The sequence below is a fragment of the Argopecten irradians genome, chromosome 12 (genome assembly GCF_041381155.1).
Source record: "Argopecten irradians isolate NY chromosome 12, Ai_NY, whole genome shotgun sequence".
Classification (NCBI taxonomy): domain Eukaryota; kingdom Metazoa; phylum Mollusca; class Bivalvia; order Pectinida; family Pectinidae; genus Argopecten; species Argopecten irradians.
Window position 1 is genome coordinate 6,646,260 of NC_091145.1, and position 15,357 is coordinate 6,661,616.

A 15,357-nucleotide genomic window follows, 5' to 3' on the forward strand; every position below is an offset into this window, starting at 1 on the left:
ACGACGTGAATTGCGCTCACAAAATAATGATACCTAACAATCGATACCTACCCGCAAGGGAGCTAACTCTGTAATATGCAAAGACGGAATAGCGTAAAAGCAATTATTTTGGCAAAATAAAATCAAGCTGATGCAATGATAAATTGGCGTATTACTATTTTAGCACATATACATCCTTTCTGGCACTAAAAATCCAACAATACTAAATATATAGGCTTGTAGTATTTAGACTTGGTTATTCATATAATTTTAAAAAGATGATTAGACCATTGAATTTCTTCTAAATATCGCTTATTATGTATATCATAATTACAGAAACGACGTCATCTTAATTAAGAGACACACTAGTTATCATTTGAGGAAAGATTTGAAAATGCACCGAGCTGAAAATGTCGATAAAATACCATTTATCTGACGCGATATATCGATATCATTGTTCTACATAAATCTGATAAAAGATGGGAAGAAAACAAACATATATTTACAGAGGATAGAGGGAAAGTAACACATAGACGTCACTCGTAATAAAAGCACCATTTTCATGTCTGAAGAAAAACACTAGGTTCAAATTTCAGGCTGCTTTTCTAATCATAAACATTTTTGAAGTCTACGAAACTCATCAAATCATTAAATTACATATCACAAAACATGTTTTTTCTCTTATGAAAATAAAAGCTAAGTATGGGCTGGAAAATACAGCCCAGGCGTTCGGGAAGAGTGAACGTACCTTATGAGATTCTGTTACTGCCTGCAACGTGAACACGCCGATGATCTGCTGATACCGACTAATTTGGACTAAGACGAAAGCGTGCTTTAGACCATTTGCTACAATAGAAAATGAAATCAATCGCTGAGCTGTTAGCGTTTCCATAAATATCAGTGAAAAAAACAGCAACAACAAAACTTGCTTCTACTCCATATTTTTAGCCCACCATCATCAGATGGTGGGCTATTCAAATCGCCTTTCGTCCGTGGTCCGTCGTCCGTCCGTCCTTCCGTCCGTCCGTCCGTCCTTCCGTCCGTCCGTCCGTCCGTCCGTTAACAATTCTTGTTACCGCTATTTCTCAGAAAGTACAGAAGGGATCTTTCTCAAATTTCACATGTAGGTTCCCCTAGGGCCCTAGTTGTGCATATTGCATTTTGGGACCAATCGGTCAACAAGATGGCCGACTGGCGGCCATCTTGGATTTTGATAGTTAAAGTTTGTTACCGCTATTTCTCAGAAAGTTTTGAAGGGATCTTTCTCAAATTTCACATGTAGGTTCCCCTAGGGCCCTAGTTGTACATATTGCATTTTGGGACCAATCGGTCATCAAGATGGCCGACTGGCGGCCATCTTGGATTTTGATAGTTAAAGTTTGTTACCGCTATTTCTCAGAAAGTACTTAAGGGATCTGTCTCAAATTTCACATGTAGGTTTCCCTAGGGCCCTAGTTGTGCATATTGCATTTTGGGACCAATCGGTCAACAAGATGGCCGACTGGCGGCCATCTTGGATTTTGATAGTTAAAGTTTGTTACTGCTATTTCCCAGAAAGTACTGAAGGAATCTTTCTCAAATTTCATATGTAGGTTCCCCTAGGACCCTAGTTGTGCATATTGCATTTTGAGACAGATCGGTCAACAAGATGGTCGAATGGCGGCCATCTTGGATTTTGATAATTAAAGTTTGTTTCCGCTATTTCTCAGAAAGTACTGAAGGGATCTTTCTCAAATTTCATGTACAGGTTCCTCAAAGTGCATTTTCGGTCAGCAAGATGATCGACAGGTAGCCATCTTGGATTTTGATAATTGAAGTTTGAAGTTACTGCTAAATATCTCAGAAAGTACTGGAAGGATCTTTCTCAAGTTTCATATATATTTATATAGTATGCAGTAAAAGTTTGAAAAGCAGGGAAAAGATCCCTCTTTCTGTTGTCAGACATAGATCATTCTTTGGTGGGCGCCAAGATCCCTCTGGGATCTCTTGTATTAAAAGTAAATGTGCTAAAGTCAAAAACCAAAAATAATATTGAAATCCAGTCGGCCATCTTGGATTTTGATAGTTAAAGTTTGTTACCGCTATTTCTCAGAAAGGGATCTTTCTCAAATTTCATATGTTGGTTCTCCTAGGGCCCTAGTTGTGCATATTGCATTTTGGGACCAATCGGTCAACAAGATGGCCGACTGGCGGCCATCTTGGATTTTGATAGTTAAAGTTTGTTACCGCTATTTCTCAGAAAGTTTTGAAGGGATCTTTCTCAAATTTCATATGTAGGTTTCCCTAGGGCCCTAGTTGTGCATATTGCATTTTGGGAACAATCGGTCAACAATGATGGCCGACCGGCGGCCATCTTGGATTTTGATAGTTAAAGTTTGTTACCGCTATTTCCCAGAAAGTACTGAAGGGATCTTTCTCAAATTTCATATATAGGTTCCCCTAGGGCCCTAGTTGTGCATATTGCATTTTGGGACCAATCAGTCAACAAGATGGCCGACCGACTGACGGCCATCTTGGATTTTGATAGTTAAAGTTTGTTACCGCTATTTCTCAGAAAGTACTGAAGGGATCTCTCTCAAATTTCATATGCATGTTCCCCTTGAACCCTAGTTGTGTATATTGCATTTTGGGAGTGATCGGTCAACAAGATAGCCGACCGGCGGCCATCTTGGATTTTGATAGTTAAAGTTTGTTAACACTATTTCCCAGAAAGTACTGAAGGAATCTTTCTCAAATTTCATATGTAGGTTCCCCTATGACCCTAGTTGTGCATATTGCATTTTGGGACAGATCGGTCAGCAAGATGATCAACAGGTAGCCATCTTGAATTTTGATAATTGAAGTTTGTTACTGCTACATATCTCAGAAAGTACTGAAAGGATCTTTCTCAAGGTTCATATATAGTATGTAGTAAAAGTTTGAAAAGCAGGGAAAAGATCCCTCTTTCTGTTGTCAGACATAGATCATTCTTTGGTGGGCGCCAAGATCCCTCTGGGATCTCTTGTTAAAGTTGAATAAAATATAATGTACTTCAGAATATACCTAAAAAATTCCGTCGAAATTACATATACGAAGCTGTATGAAATCTCTCATTAAAGATTTTCATGTTTACGTTCATTCTACTTTATTGACATTTTGTTCGATTCTCTCTAATTTCGCATAGTCCTATTTACGACTTGGAACTTAAGACAGCATATCAACTTGTAAAAAATAGGAACCATTTGTTGAAAGAAGATAAAGTACAATTTTGGAAATGATTATCGTTTCAAAGACAATATGACGGACACTAAATAAAAAAGACAATATTCCTTTGTATTTATGTCATGTTATGACATTTAAAAGAAAAGAACAATTTCAGTTAACGCGTTTCAAAGCAATACGAATAATGATATGTATCATCATATATATTATTATGTATTATAGTTTTGAAAACCTCTAGCCAATCTTTCTTCAACGTTATATTACCTGTAGCGTCGGATGGCGTTATATCGTGGACACTCAGCCTGTCCAAGGCCACAGGCTGTCTGTAGACAGTATGTACTATCTTCTCTGATTGACCAGACTGTTGGAGCCTAATATGGACACTGTCTATTGAATGTTTCTGACAAAATAAGTAATAGAAGAATATAGCTTCATTAGCTATAGATAAAGCGTCCGAAATTAAAGAAAAACAACAAATGGCAACAAAGAAACTGTCAACTCCGTAACTATAACTACCCTTGTCCTAGTCCCGCATTACCATGGCAACCATTATGGAATTCATGCTTTATGCAAACAGCAATAACTTGACAACCAATCAATATGGGGTTTTTCAAATTGGTTTAAGAAAGGGGTCGAGATAATGAGGTAAAAAGGATACGATAAGCTATTGGTTATGTAGGTGTCCACTTAGTCACCTTAACAAGTACATTTTCACATTCTCTCTTATATTACAGAGCTGATTCATAGAAATTGGTGCTCAGTTTGTTGAAGAGATAGTTTCAGCAGAATATCAATGATCAACGTTATATAATTCATATATGTTTAAATAGTTAACATCCAGATGCAATCGTAAAATCATTTCCAGCATGCCGATTTAATGTAATCTGCTTTTTATTGTTTAATTGGAGATTTGCAGACGACATCATACACTGGGTTCATTTATTATATCATAAATATGGTGAAAAAGATACCATATTTTAATCACTCAACCCATACATTATCAATTTTTATTTATAAACGTTAACAATTTGTGTTTCATACCTTTCTCTGCGGCTTCTTTGTTCTTGTAATAAGTAGTATATCATCAAATAGGAAAACGTACACATCTGAAGTTTTGGCAGATTCTGGAATTAAAAAGAGAGACATATACTCAACAGGTACATCGGTGATTATAGTCATCTACCGATAAACGGCTTTAAACTGAACTGTGATTAATACAAGTGGGAATCTGTTTTCATTTACAGATATAATATCTATCAATTAGACAATCAAGCTTTCGATATATTTTAAAATAATAAATCTTTTCAGAAGATCGAAACAGAAGTACATTTTTAAACTTTTAACATATTGGATCGTTTACCAATACATAAAATATTATCTGACTGATTACGTACATCGCGATTAATATTTTTATGTTCCATTTTGAAGTCTAATGCCAGGTCTCAAATAAATCTGTATATAGTCGCATGAAGTTTTTTTTCCAATTAGTGATTTGTAAAAACTCATTCACAAGCTTATTTAACAGCATACTACTGGAACAGCTCGCCTCTGTCAAATCTGCAAGCCCTTAAGATTAGTTTTTATAAAACAGAACATCAAAAGTTAATGAAAAACAATCACCTTCTGTACTATAACAAGCACCTCCCTACCATTATACTCAAACTGGTGTCAGATGGGGTAGTGTATGTACAGCGTTATTGCCACAGTTTCGTAGGAAATAGGCTGATTATCAAAAGATCGAAAACTTTTATGAGCACCAACAGGCATCCAATTTTGGAGGATCAGCGCAGATACAAAAACCCCTGTATCCTTAGTTTAGAATTCCACATAATTGTAACGCAAATTGCGAGGTTAGACTGGCAACCAGACTCTAGTTGTTGATCAGATAAATAAACAGAATACTAACATTAGATTATCCCCCCTTGTTTGAAACTCTTAGAATTAGAAATGTCTAGGGACAAATATTAGTTAGAATTTTTCTATGATTGTGATAGTTTAGAGATAAAAAAACGTGTCTAACTGTGAAGTTTACGCATTCACTTTACCCACCTGCGCCGAGAACAATAAAAGGCATCGGCAGTATCAAAGCGCCAAACTCTCTTAAACAACGAAACAATACTAAAATTGATTTACTGCAGAACTTCTCACTCACCAACTAGTGTCAGATATCCCTCGTGCATGAGCTGTCGTTTGGGGCTACATATCATCCTCTCGCACGGTTGTTTCGTTAAGGCAGTTTTTAGGAACTGAAAAGAGAATTCCGAAACGTTCAATAAATCATGAATAGTATAAATTGTTCATGCTAAAACGAGGGTTATCTCCCTTGATGCGTAAAGGATTTATCTCTGTTATCTGTTTCTAATCAACGATACCTAATTTTGGTATATTTCCGAAAAGAAAATATTCTTTAGAATAGTTGAAGAAATAAATTATTAGTGGTGTGGTTTTAATTAAAATCAGTGATGAATATTCGATATTTGTCGAAAATCTTAATGGCAGCTGAAAAGAACGCTCCCCGATTGTAACGGGGACAGTTATATGAGTTGGCGACCAATGGTCTAATAGAACAACGAAACATAATCTACTTTAGCTGTAGTTAGAAAAAAACTAGACAATTAATTTACTCGCACTATATATTCGTCATATTACATTACTTTCCTAGAACTAATAATCAGAAGAAAAAGATCAATCATTAAACAATAATAAAAAGAACCATAATAAAAAAGAACAATCATCAAACAATCTAACCACTTTCTTGGAAAGAAACAAACATCCTGGTCGTATTAATATCAACTAATTGTCCACCAGGTCTGAACATTTTTTCCGTAACAATAGTCATTGAAACAGTTTTCAATCATCTGCTATTCATAAAAGATGAAAAGTGCTCTTAATGACGTGTCTCGTCATACTCACGTCGGGGACAAAGGCTCGAGGGTCAATGTCTGCCACTGATGGCCATACAAGTTGGCCTTGAATTTCTTGGAGACGCTCATAATTTTTCGCCCACTTCATTTTGTCTTCCATTTTTTCTGTAACAGTAAAACACAGTTTATGACACCGGATCATTGTCCTCGGCTTAATGGGTAATAACATTTTCTAATGGAAATTGATTTTCTATATTCTCAATAACAACGTCTAGGAACGAACGTGAAAACCCACAATAGCCACGGCGACCTCCTGAAGAGATAAAAAGGTAGGTAGGTAGAAAGTGTCACTTAGACATCTGGTTTCTATACTACAAACGCGTAATTGATCATATGTATGGGTAGTTTAATGATCATTGCAAGAATAGGTCGATAAAATGTTTAAATATGAGGAAACTTTAAGAATCCCATTTCCCTTTCATTTCCTCGCAGTTTTGAAATAAACAGTGGTTTCTTTAATCTTTCAGTGGGCTTCGACGCTCAAATTTCTTTTGAACTAAAATGTTTTACTTTCAGTTATGATTGCGTTCAAATTAATAATCCTTACATAGTTAATATGAAATTACTGTAAAAGTGGAATTATTGGTGGTGTGGTAATTTTCGTTTTCGCAAATCTCAGCTTATATACCAACACCCAAACAAACTATCAAGTTAAAAAATAAATGTTAATAATTTTACTTTAGATCCACAGCATGTCGTGAACATTTTTAAGCAAACAAACCCATCGCGTGAAAATATCCTCCTTTACAATGCGTCACTTTCCAAAAGAAAGAATCGTTTTGCGCTACCTATAATGGGATCAACAACCATTACCATTGTCTGAATGATAGCATAGTCTATGAAGAAAGAGCGCAACATGTTTTACTTCTGTAGACGAAGCCGCCAAAATCTACCCAGGGAGCAGCTGACCCACTTAAACAGTTGGCGACTTCTTTCAATGTATATACGTAAATGAGTGCTCTGTGTCTATGCTTGTGATGCTAAAATTAACCCAGGCAGCGACTGACCCAGTTAGCTTAATAAGTCCTTAAAATGTACTTAGGTAGAGACGCGCTCAATTTGTTCATGCTTGTGAGCCGCTAAAATCTACACAGGCAGCGACTGACCCACTCAGCTTATAAAGGCCTTAACATGTAGCTACATAATTTGTCTATGATTGTGAGCCGCTAAAATCTACTTAGGCAGCGACTGACCCACTAACTTATAAAGTCCTTAAAATGTAGCTACATAATTTGTCTATGATTGTGAGCCGCTAAAATCTACTTTAGGCTGCGACTGACCCACTAACTTATAAAGTCCTTACAATGTACTTACGTAGTGACACGCCCACTTTGTCTATAAGTTCTGCGAGTAACTTCCTCTCGGCGCTATTATCAGTATACTTCTTGATGTTGTTGAGCAACAATGGAAATTTGGTACAATGCTGCATTGGAGCTACCAGCAGGTCGGTCAACTGGAGACGGTTACAGCGAGGATCTTGAGTACACCACTGAAAAATAGATATACTTTTATAAATATAGGGTATACCAATTTCGCTATATTCTTTGTATATCAAAACAATTATCTAATTAGCTGACGTCACGTGATATCCAAGATATAGTCGTATCAGGTAAGTAGAAATCGTATCAGGTTTGGACGATAGAGTTATCGTTCTTTGCTCCTCACGTCATTAGCAACAAGATGGCGGTCAAGAAACGCTTTGCGACGACGGCACTCAAAGAGATGAAGATAAAATGTTTGAAAGATAGCGCTGATGACCACTTTCAAAGCAAACCGAAATCGGCAACACTTATTTAGGATTATTTAACAGAAATAGACCATGACAACGCATTAGAGTCTTCAATGAGGTGAAAATTGTTTTACGTGTTTTTAATAGTTTTAAGGGTCTTCGACGGGATAAATTCGTTACACAGTTTGTTAGTGACCTAATATGGAAAAAAATATTGGGTCTAAATTAAACATGTATCGGGCGAGGCAAACAAATTTAGACCCAATATTTTTCCGTATTAGGTCACTAACAAACTGTGTAACTAATAATATCTGAATGCTAAGTTAATGTTTCATCAGCAGGGCAATCTACTAAAAGTGCCGACGCTCGTCTTTGAATTCAGTGTAGAGAAGATTTAGGTAAGTTGTTTTAGAACCTTTCTCCTCTTTCTTCTTCCTTTAAGTCACGTCCGAATGAACCTAACACTAACTGCGGATCGAGTTCTGATCGAAGAACAAGTTTTTAATGACCTAGTCTGTAACATTTTATTTTTAATACAGACGCCTTGTGGAAGTTATTTAGTTAACTAGTACACGTTTTATTGTTGAAAATGACTGTAGTAGTGGTGATGATGGTAGTGGTAGTTGTATTTGTGCGGATTTTGTTGATACAAACCTTCTCAAATTCGGTGAAATCTTCGTGTCGTCTCAACTGTTCGAGGTAAGTCAAGGCATTCACATAGTTAAGACAATAGATATGGTACACTCCTCCATCTCGTGAGTGAGTTGTGAACTGTAAAGTACAAACAATTTCGATTGAGATTAACATTTAGCTTTGACAATATCTATTACATCTTTAATTGAATCAGGATGATAACGGATATTCTGTAAAAGTAGTTATTTTGCAGTTATAACATTTTAGCGAATCGACGAATTCACGCAATCGTTATGCTTATAAAAGAAGATGTATAGAAAATAAATATGCGCATGAAAAATGCTAAAATGGGAAAGCCACTTAACTGTGTACAATGTACGTTTGCAGTATCAATTAAGGAATATATTTTATTTTGTTGCGGTTATGAGGGTATAATGATAATGGAGCACGTATAAATTATGTAACTCCGGTGCAGCTTACATAAAATTTACACGGGGTCAATTATCATTATACCCTCATAATATCCTTATATTTACAGTTTTTACGCAAATAAATATTATTTATTCTCGCGACAGTTATTTAAAAAAAGCCATATTTTTTTCTCTACAGTCATCGTCAACGAATTCGATTGAACAGCAGATTGTAATCGAGTCATTCGTATGTTCCCACCAAAAGGGGGTCATGACCCTACGTTGTTACGCCAGCGACTATTCCCGTAACAACAGAATCGCCGGACGTGTTGGATTATCATTATACACTGATACTGATAATAATACAAAAAAACATGGTAATTGAGTCCATGTCAGTGCAAACTGTAAACATTCAAATATCAATTCAGTCAGGCATCATATGTATATTATCATACTATGAAACGATAACTTGTATACGAAAATGTTTAGGGTGTAAACTGTTCCGTTTATTTGACGAACGCGTTCAAAGAATCATTAAAACTTACCTGCTCAAAGGCTCTGATTAAGACACTTGTACTTCCGAACTTTGTGGAGCTCATCATTAAAACTTACCCGCTCAAAGGCTCTGATTAAGACACTTGTACTCCCGAACTTTGTGGAGCTTATCAGATTAAGACACTTGTACTCCCGAACGTTGTGGAGCTCATCATTACAACTTACCCGCTCAAAGGCTCTGATTAAGACACTTGTACTTCCGAACTCAGTGGAGCTCATATCCTTTAGTAAGGCAGAGATGAAGTCTTTACAAAACGTGTAACTCACCTGAAAACACATTGAATTATGGTTACTTATAAAATGACGTTAATTTCAATTAATTTTATTGCAAAATGTCAATGGCGTTGGTATCAGACAAATCCCTCTTAAGCCATCTTAGCCATTTTTAAAGTAATGGTGAAACAAACAGTTTTAGAATGAACGCATGAGTGTGGATTCACGTGCTTTATGTAATGGTTGGTCAGAAAATTAGTATCCATGCAGAGCAAAAGAAAAAATAGATACCCACTTCCTTAGATATGGCACGCTCATAACAAAGGGTTCTCAGACCGATTTTTAAAAAATATATCTTGCTTCATTTATTTTATCGTATTCTCAAATGCATGTTTTAACATGTATTGTCAGGAATAAGGACTCCATATCTATGAGTGGGATTCTTGAAGAATATATCTCTTAAAACCCCTGTATTCTTCTTGTTCAAATATATTTTCAAACTCATTCAATAAATGACGAACAACTTTATATTTAACATACATTATGTATATTAATATATACAATATAATATAATATAGCATTATATAATATATCATATTAATATTTAGTATAATGTCATATATTGATATAAAATACTTACATAACAAAGCTCATCTAGGTTACCAAAGATGTCCTGTGGTTCGGCAAACATGACATGACCTTCAACTTGGACCTTCTTAAGGGGCTCCATAAAACACTTTAATGGGAAAAGGCATACTGTATGTAAATAATGAATATCATACAACTCATAGAATGCTACAAACCAACTTATTTTCGTGAGCATGTTATTTTTACGCGCGAATAGAAATTTCGAAAATGAATCCGGCTGCTAAAATTGTTAACGTTAAAAGACAATAAATCACGAAATTAAGTCGTCGTCAAAAGTCGTCAGGCAAAAAAGCAAAAAACAAAAACAAAAACAACAAAAAAACAAACAAACAAACAAAAAGAAATTTGTTTTTACTAAAAATAATAAAACAACAAAAAAAAAAAAATCGCGAAATTGGGTCACCGAAAACATAACTTGGTTTACAGTATAATGTGATACGCCAGATTTTATTCTTTTTTTAGTGAATTAAGTCGATTTGACTAAATCATCAATGTGTTAAAGTGTAATAGAGTGACAATTATCTCCCGGTGATTTACACAACACTAGTGATAATAAAACCCATGATCAAGTGACGCTGTACACAACGGACTCATCAATAGCCGACTCACAAAAAAGAGAAACGAAGTGCATGAACAAGATAAAAAAGCAGTACTAACGAGTTTCTCGTTAAGATCTGTTTTTGCAGCTCTAGATATCGTGTTAACTCTGAAGGCGTTATAAATTGACTTGGGTGGTGTGGCGTTTGGTCTTCGCGTTTATTAGTGGAACGAACGCATGCCGAGGAAATGTAATCGGCTATCAGACAGTTATATAACGGAGGGATAAATGTTTTTTCTCTGCCGATCAAGGTCAGTAATTCGTAAATGGCGGCATCGGAACTGCAGGTTTATTTGACTCTTTTTTCTCATTAGGGTTTTCCGTCTGAATATATACTACATAATTACCTCCCTTACGGGCAGGTATCCATTGTGACGTCATTACTTTGTGAGCGAAATTTACATCGTTTTCAAATATGAAAAGTATGGCGTTATGCTCACAAACACATGACGTCACAATCAATATCTATCTGCAAAGGCAGATAACTCTGTATTATGCAAAGACGGAATATTTGAACCAATATGAAACTTTATTTATCTGTTATGTTGCTGTAAGCCAACTAAATTTTGCGGCAACTTAATTTCGCGTTTTCATTTAAGATTTTTCGATGTAACTTGATTTCGAAATTGCGAGTTATATATGGATCTGCTATAACTTCTTTCGACATTTTTAGCGGTCATTGACTTTCGCGATATTTACTTGGCCGAGAAAAACGCGAAATTAAAACGCACACGAAAAGTAAACAGGTTTAAAGTTTACAACAACAGTCTGGTCAGTATTTTGTACGTAAAAATGATAATTTTGAATGTTTACTAAAAATTCCTGGAAGCACAAAGATGTACTACACATTACATTAATACCCTTTATCCTACCCGTTAAATTCCTTATTGAATTGTAGAGGTCAACTGTTGATTGAATATGGCAGAAATGACCTATATACTTGACCTTAATATAAATATATATGTTGGGTGTGAGTGGTAACCTCTGGTTTTTATTTAGTGTACACATTAAATTAATGTATGTAATACTGAATATACTCCACACGGTAGATCGTCACCGCGACGGAAACGGAAGTGCCAAAGGGAATCAACTCTAAAATTGCATTAACAAAACCATAACATACACAAGCAAATAAAGTGTTGTTTCTTAAATAAATGTATGTTTGGTGTGAGTGGTTAATTTGCCGGAGACCATTATTCTAGTTTTCTTGTACTCTTTAAATCATACAAATACATATTCAAATCCACATGTTTTTTTTTTTACATTTTATCCCGTTTCCTATTTTGAGTTATCTAAATTATGTCCATATCCAGTTTTTTAGTTAACTGAACTTTTAAGTTAGAAATATGGAAACCATTAACGATAATGAACACATATTTAATATGGCTGAGGCCGTAGCTCCTTTTTACACACGCAACTACTACATTGGTCATTCTAATAGCGATTTGGTGTTGCCACAGATAAACATGAGATGGCCTTTCCCGATATGATATAATGTTCATTAATCAATAGATAACATACTTACATGCTTTAGGACCATTAGATGATCAATGAGAAAGACACATTCGCTTTTAAAAAGCTCCCAGACTGCCTCACGTCGTTTCCTTTCTACTTCCGGTAACTTCACTGTATCCGTCTGCTTATCTGAACTGGCTATTAAGTCTGACCAGTGTAAATTCTGTCAACAACAAGGAAACAAAATTAAGCAATTAGTTAATTAAACTCAAAACTCCTTTCATTTCGACCCCTTCTTTTTTCTTTTTACAAATTATTTTGGGTTGTGATGCAATTTCAACCCAAATGACATTTTTCAAAATATATTTTCCGATTGTTTTCTGGCTAAACTGTCTCGTTTATATATATACAGTAATTTGCTTTTATCGCATAGCTATATTCTTTGTCATCTGGAAGGAAGAAACCTTTGCTATTTGAAGCGTTTCTTGAATAAAGGTGCCGCCATCGTTTGAACTCATTTAGATCCAATAGCATGTCACATTAAAGTGTTATGTCAATTCAGTAAAACTTATAGGAACGGATAATCAAACGCGCAGTGAAGATACCAAGTACATGTACTGCAGTTAACACACACTATTCATCATGGCGGCTGGTAAATACTGAGAAGGAAATTCCATGTTTTCTCAAGTAAAGGTTAACTGAAGACAAAGAGAATACCACACCCGACAATCAAACATAATAATTAGTAGCTTCGCACGGTATGGACTGAGAAGCACTAATCGAATTGATTATCCCTTCACTTCCTCACGGAGTTTTACGAACATTGATCTCGAATATGTCGCTACGAGTGTCTCTGAGCGCTAGTACACAAATTTTCTTTTAATTCTTTTGAAGTATGTTTGTACTTGTTTTCGTTTAATGTCCTATTAACACTCAGGGTCATTTATAGATGTGTCGGGTTTAGAAGGTATAGGAAAATCGAAGAACTCGGAAAAAACTCACCGACCTATGGTTATAAATGGAAACTATCAACGATTGATGCATCTTAACCACTTGGCAACATGATTTTTTCTACCACAATATACCATGATATTCCACTCTTAGGCCATTGCATCAATGTGTTGGGTGTGGATAAATATATTGATATTCCACTATTGGAATAACACCTTCCGGTCTTTTGATTGGTCGAGATTTTAAACTTTGATCCTAACTACTTTTTTCTCATTGTGATGTCACAAATTGTTCATATCATCAAATATTGAATGACATCATCTTGCTGTACAATGTACTCCGATCAGAACAAACTGCTGTTGAAACCGGGCGTAAAACGGTGTCGGAATCGTTCATGTTTCTCATTCGTAGCATAAACTTTCGACTCAAAATTAATATTAGTCTTTTTTTTCCAGTGGTATATCTTACTAGGACACGGGTTAGGTTTCAGTAAAATTAACGTTCCTAGACCGGACTTGAACTTGGTTACAATGGTTGATAATTATTTGGCGGAAATGAGATAACACTGTGCCGTAAACATGTCCGCATGTAGTTCGACAACGATTCGTTTATTGCTCAAGTATCTAAATAAATCTAGATTCAAAAAGACGTTTGGTAAGTAGGAATACATGGAATAGTTGTTCATAATTAAACAATTTGTTATTAATACATTCTTTAAGCAATTAAGATTTTTGAATATTAATGAGGGCCTATTTTCTTATGATGATATCACTACACCTTATTTGCATATGTCGGCAAATAACATTACCTTATTTTGACCTACTTGTAGATGATTTCATTGTGGGAGAAACAGGTCGGGGTTATTAAATTTCAATTTATTTAACACTCATAAGTTATTTTTTTACCAAAATACCAAAAACATCGCTCTAGCTCGTGTCATTTTTAACTTTTGAAAAATAACTCACTCGTGTGAAATAAATTTAATATCCAATATAGAACATATTGCCACAGATTTTTTTCGGTACGCAATTAATTATTTTTAATATTTTTATCTTGAATTGAAATAAGAAGCTAACAATTTTCAATGGTGGTATGGTGTACAGTAGGTAGTTTTGAAATTGAAGAAAAATACTAAATCGATTGTTCCTGTTTATGATGACAGATCGAGAAAAATACCATTTTTTAGCGATGGAGCTTCTTTAAATAACGGGGAGTAAATGATCACTTATTTAAGCGAATCAAAAAGGTAAAATATGTTTATAAAGTCGTATTTCACTTTGTAGTTACACTTTCCTTTGAAAGACAAACAGATCATACTTTAGTAAGCCACACACATTAGGAAACTCTTCATGGTTACTGAAACTCAAATTAAGATAAAATTGCCCCTTCACATTAGTCCGGTGTGGACGATAAAGCATGACACTAATGTAATTGCCCTACCTTATAAGCTGACAAGTGATTATCTCGGAATTCTGATGGCTTCATTTGACTAAGTACATCTTCTAGACGTGGAATGGATTCTTTACTTCTTGTTTTCATCTGAAACAGGTAACATAAATTATCAGCAAAATATATATCATTAGTTTTGATACATAATTCCCAAAAAGTGTGCATGCGTCTTCTTCATATGTAATATAAGTGATTAGCAAAATGAAACTGATAAATTACCTTTACGTAAGCATATATCATTAATATTGATACACGATTCCAAAAAGTGTGAATGTGAGGTATAGTTAGATATTCTTCTAAACTGGTAACATAAGTTACCAGCAAAATAAAACTGATAAATAACCTTAACGTCAGCATAAATATATCATAAGTTTTGAAACACAATTCCAATAAAAAGTTTGAATGCGTCGTATAGATTGAAATTCTTCTAGATTTGTTGATTGAAACGCTAGCTAACCTACTCAAATTCATTCGCAATTTATAAACTTATTGGATACATAAAACGATTTCACTTCATTCTAATATAGTAACAATGGAAAAGACACGTGATACAAGTAAACTTATCTTCGAGTGCGATTATCTTCCTTTATAGGGGGCTTATTGAACGCGAAA

General features: G+C 35.1%; 1 protein-coding gene across 1 annotated transcript in view; it reads right to left on the reverse strand.

Annotated features, from left to right (window-relative positions):
• Window positions 1-15,357, reverse strand: part of LOC138335869 (uncharacterized) — a 75,258-nt gene that overhangs the window by 3,792 nt on the left and 56,109 nt on the right. The window contains exons 9-19 of the mRNA XM_069285037.1: window positions 14,737-14,835; window positions 12,416-12,568; window positions 10,285-10,380; window positions 9,597-9,698; window positions 8,488-8,604; window positions 7,419-7,593; window positions 6,094-6,209; window positions 5,333-5,426; window positions 4,222-4,304; window positions 3,445-3,580; window positions 728-825 (exon numbers count right to left, since the gene is read on the reverse strand). Coding sequence (XP_069141138.1) covers window positions 728-825; window positions 3,445-3,580; window positions 4,222-4,304; window positions 5,333-5,426; window positions 6,094-6,209; window positions 7,419-7,593; window positions 8,488-8,604; window positions 9,597-9,698; window positions 10,285-10,380; window positions 12,416-12,568; window positions 14,737-14,835 — 1,269 coding nt within the window. The remainder of the gene's footprint in view (window positions 1-727; window positions 826-3,444; window positions 3,581-4,221; window positions 4,305-5,332; window positions 5,427-6,093; window positions 6,210-7,418; window positions 7,594-8,487; window positions 8,605-9,596; window positions 9,699-10,284; window positions 10,381-12,415; window positions 12,569-14,736; window positions 14,836-15,357) is intronic.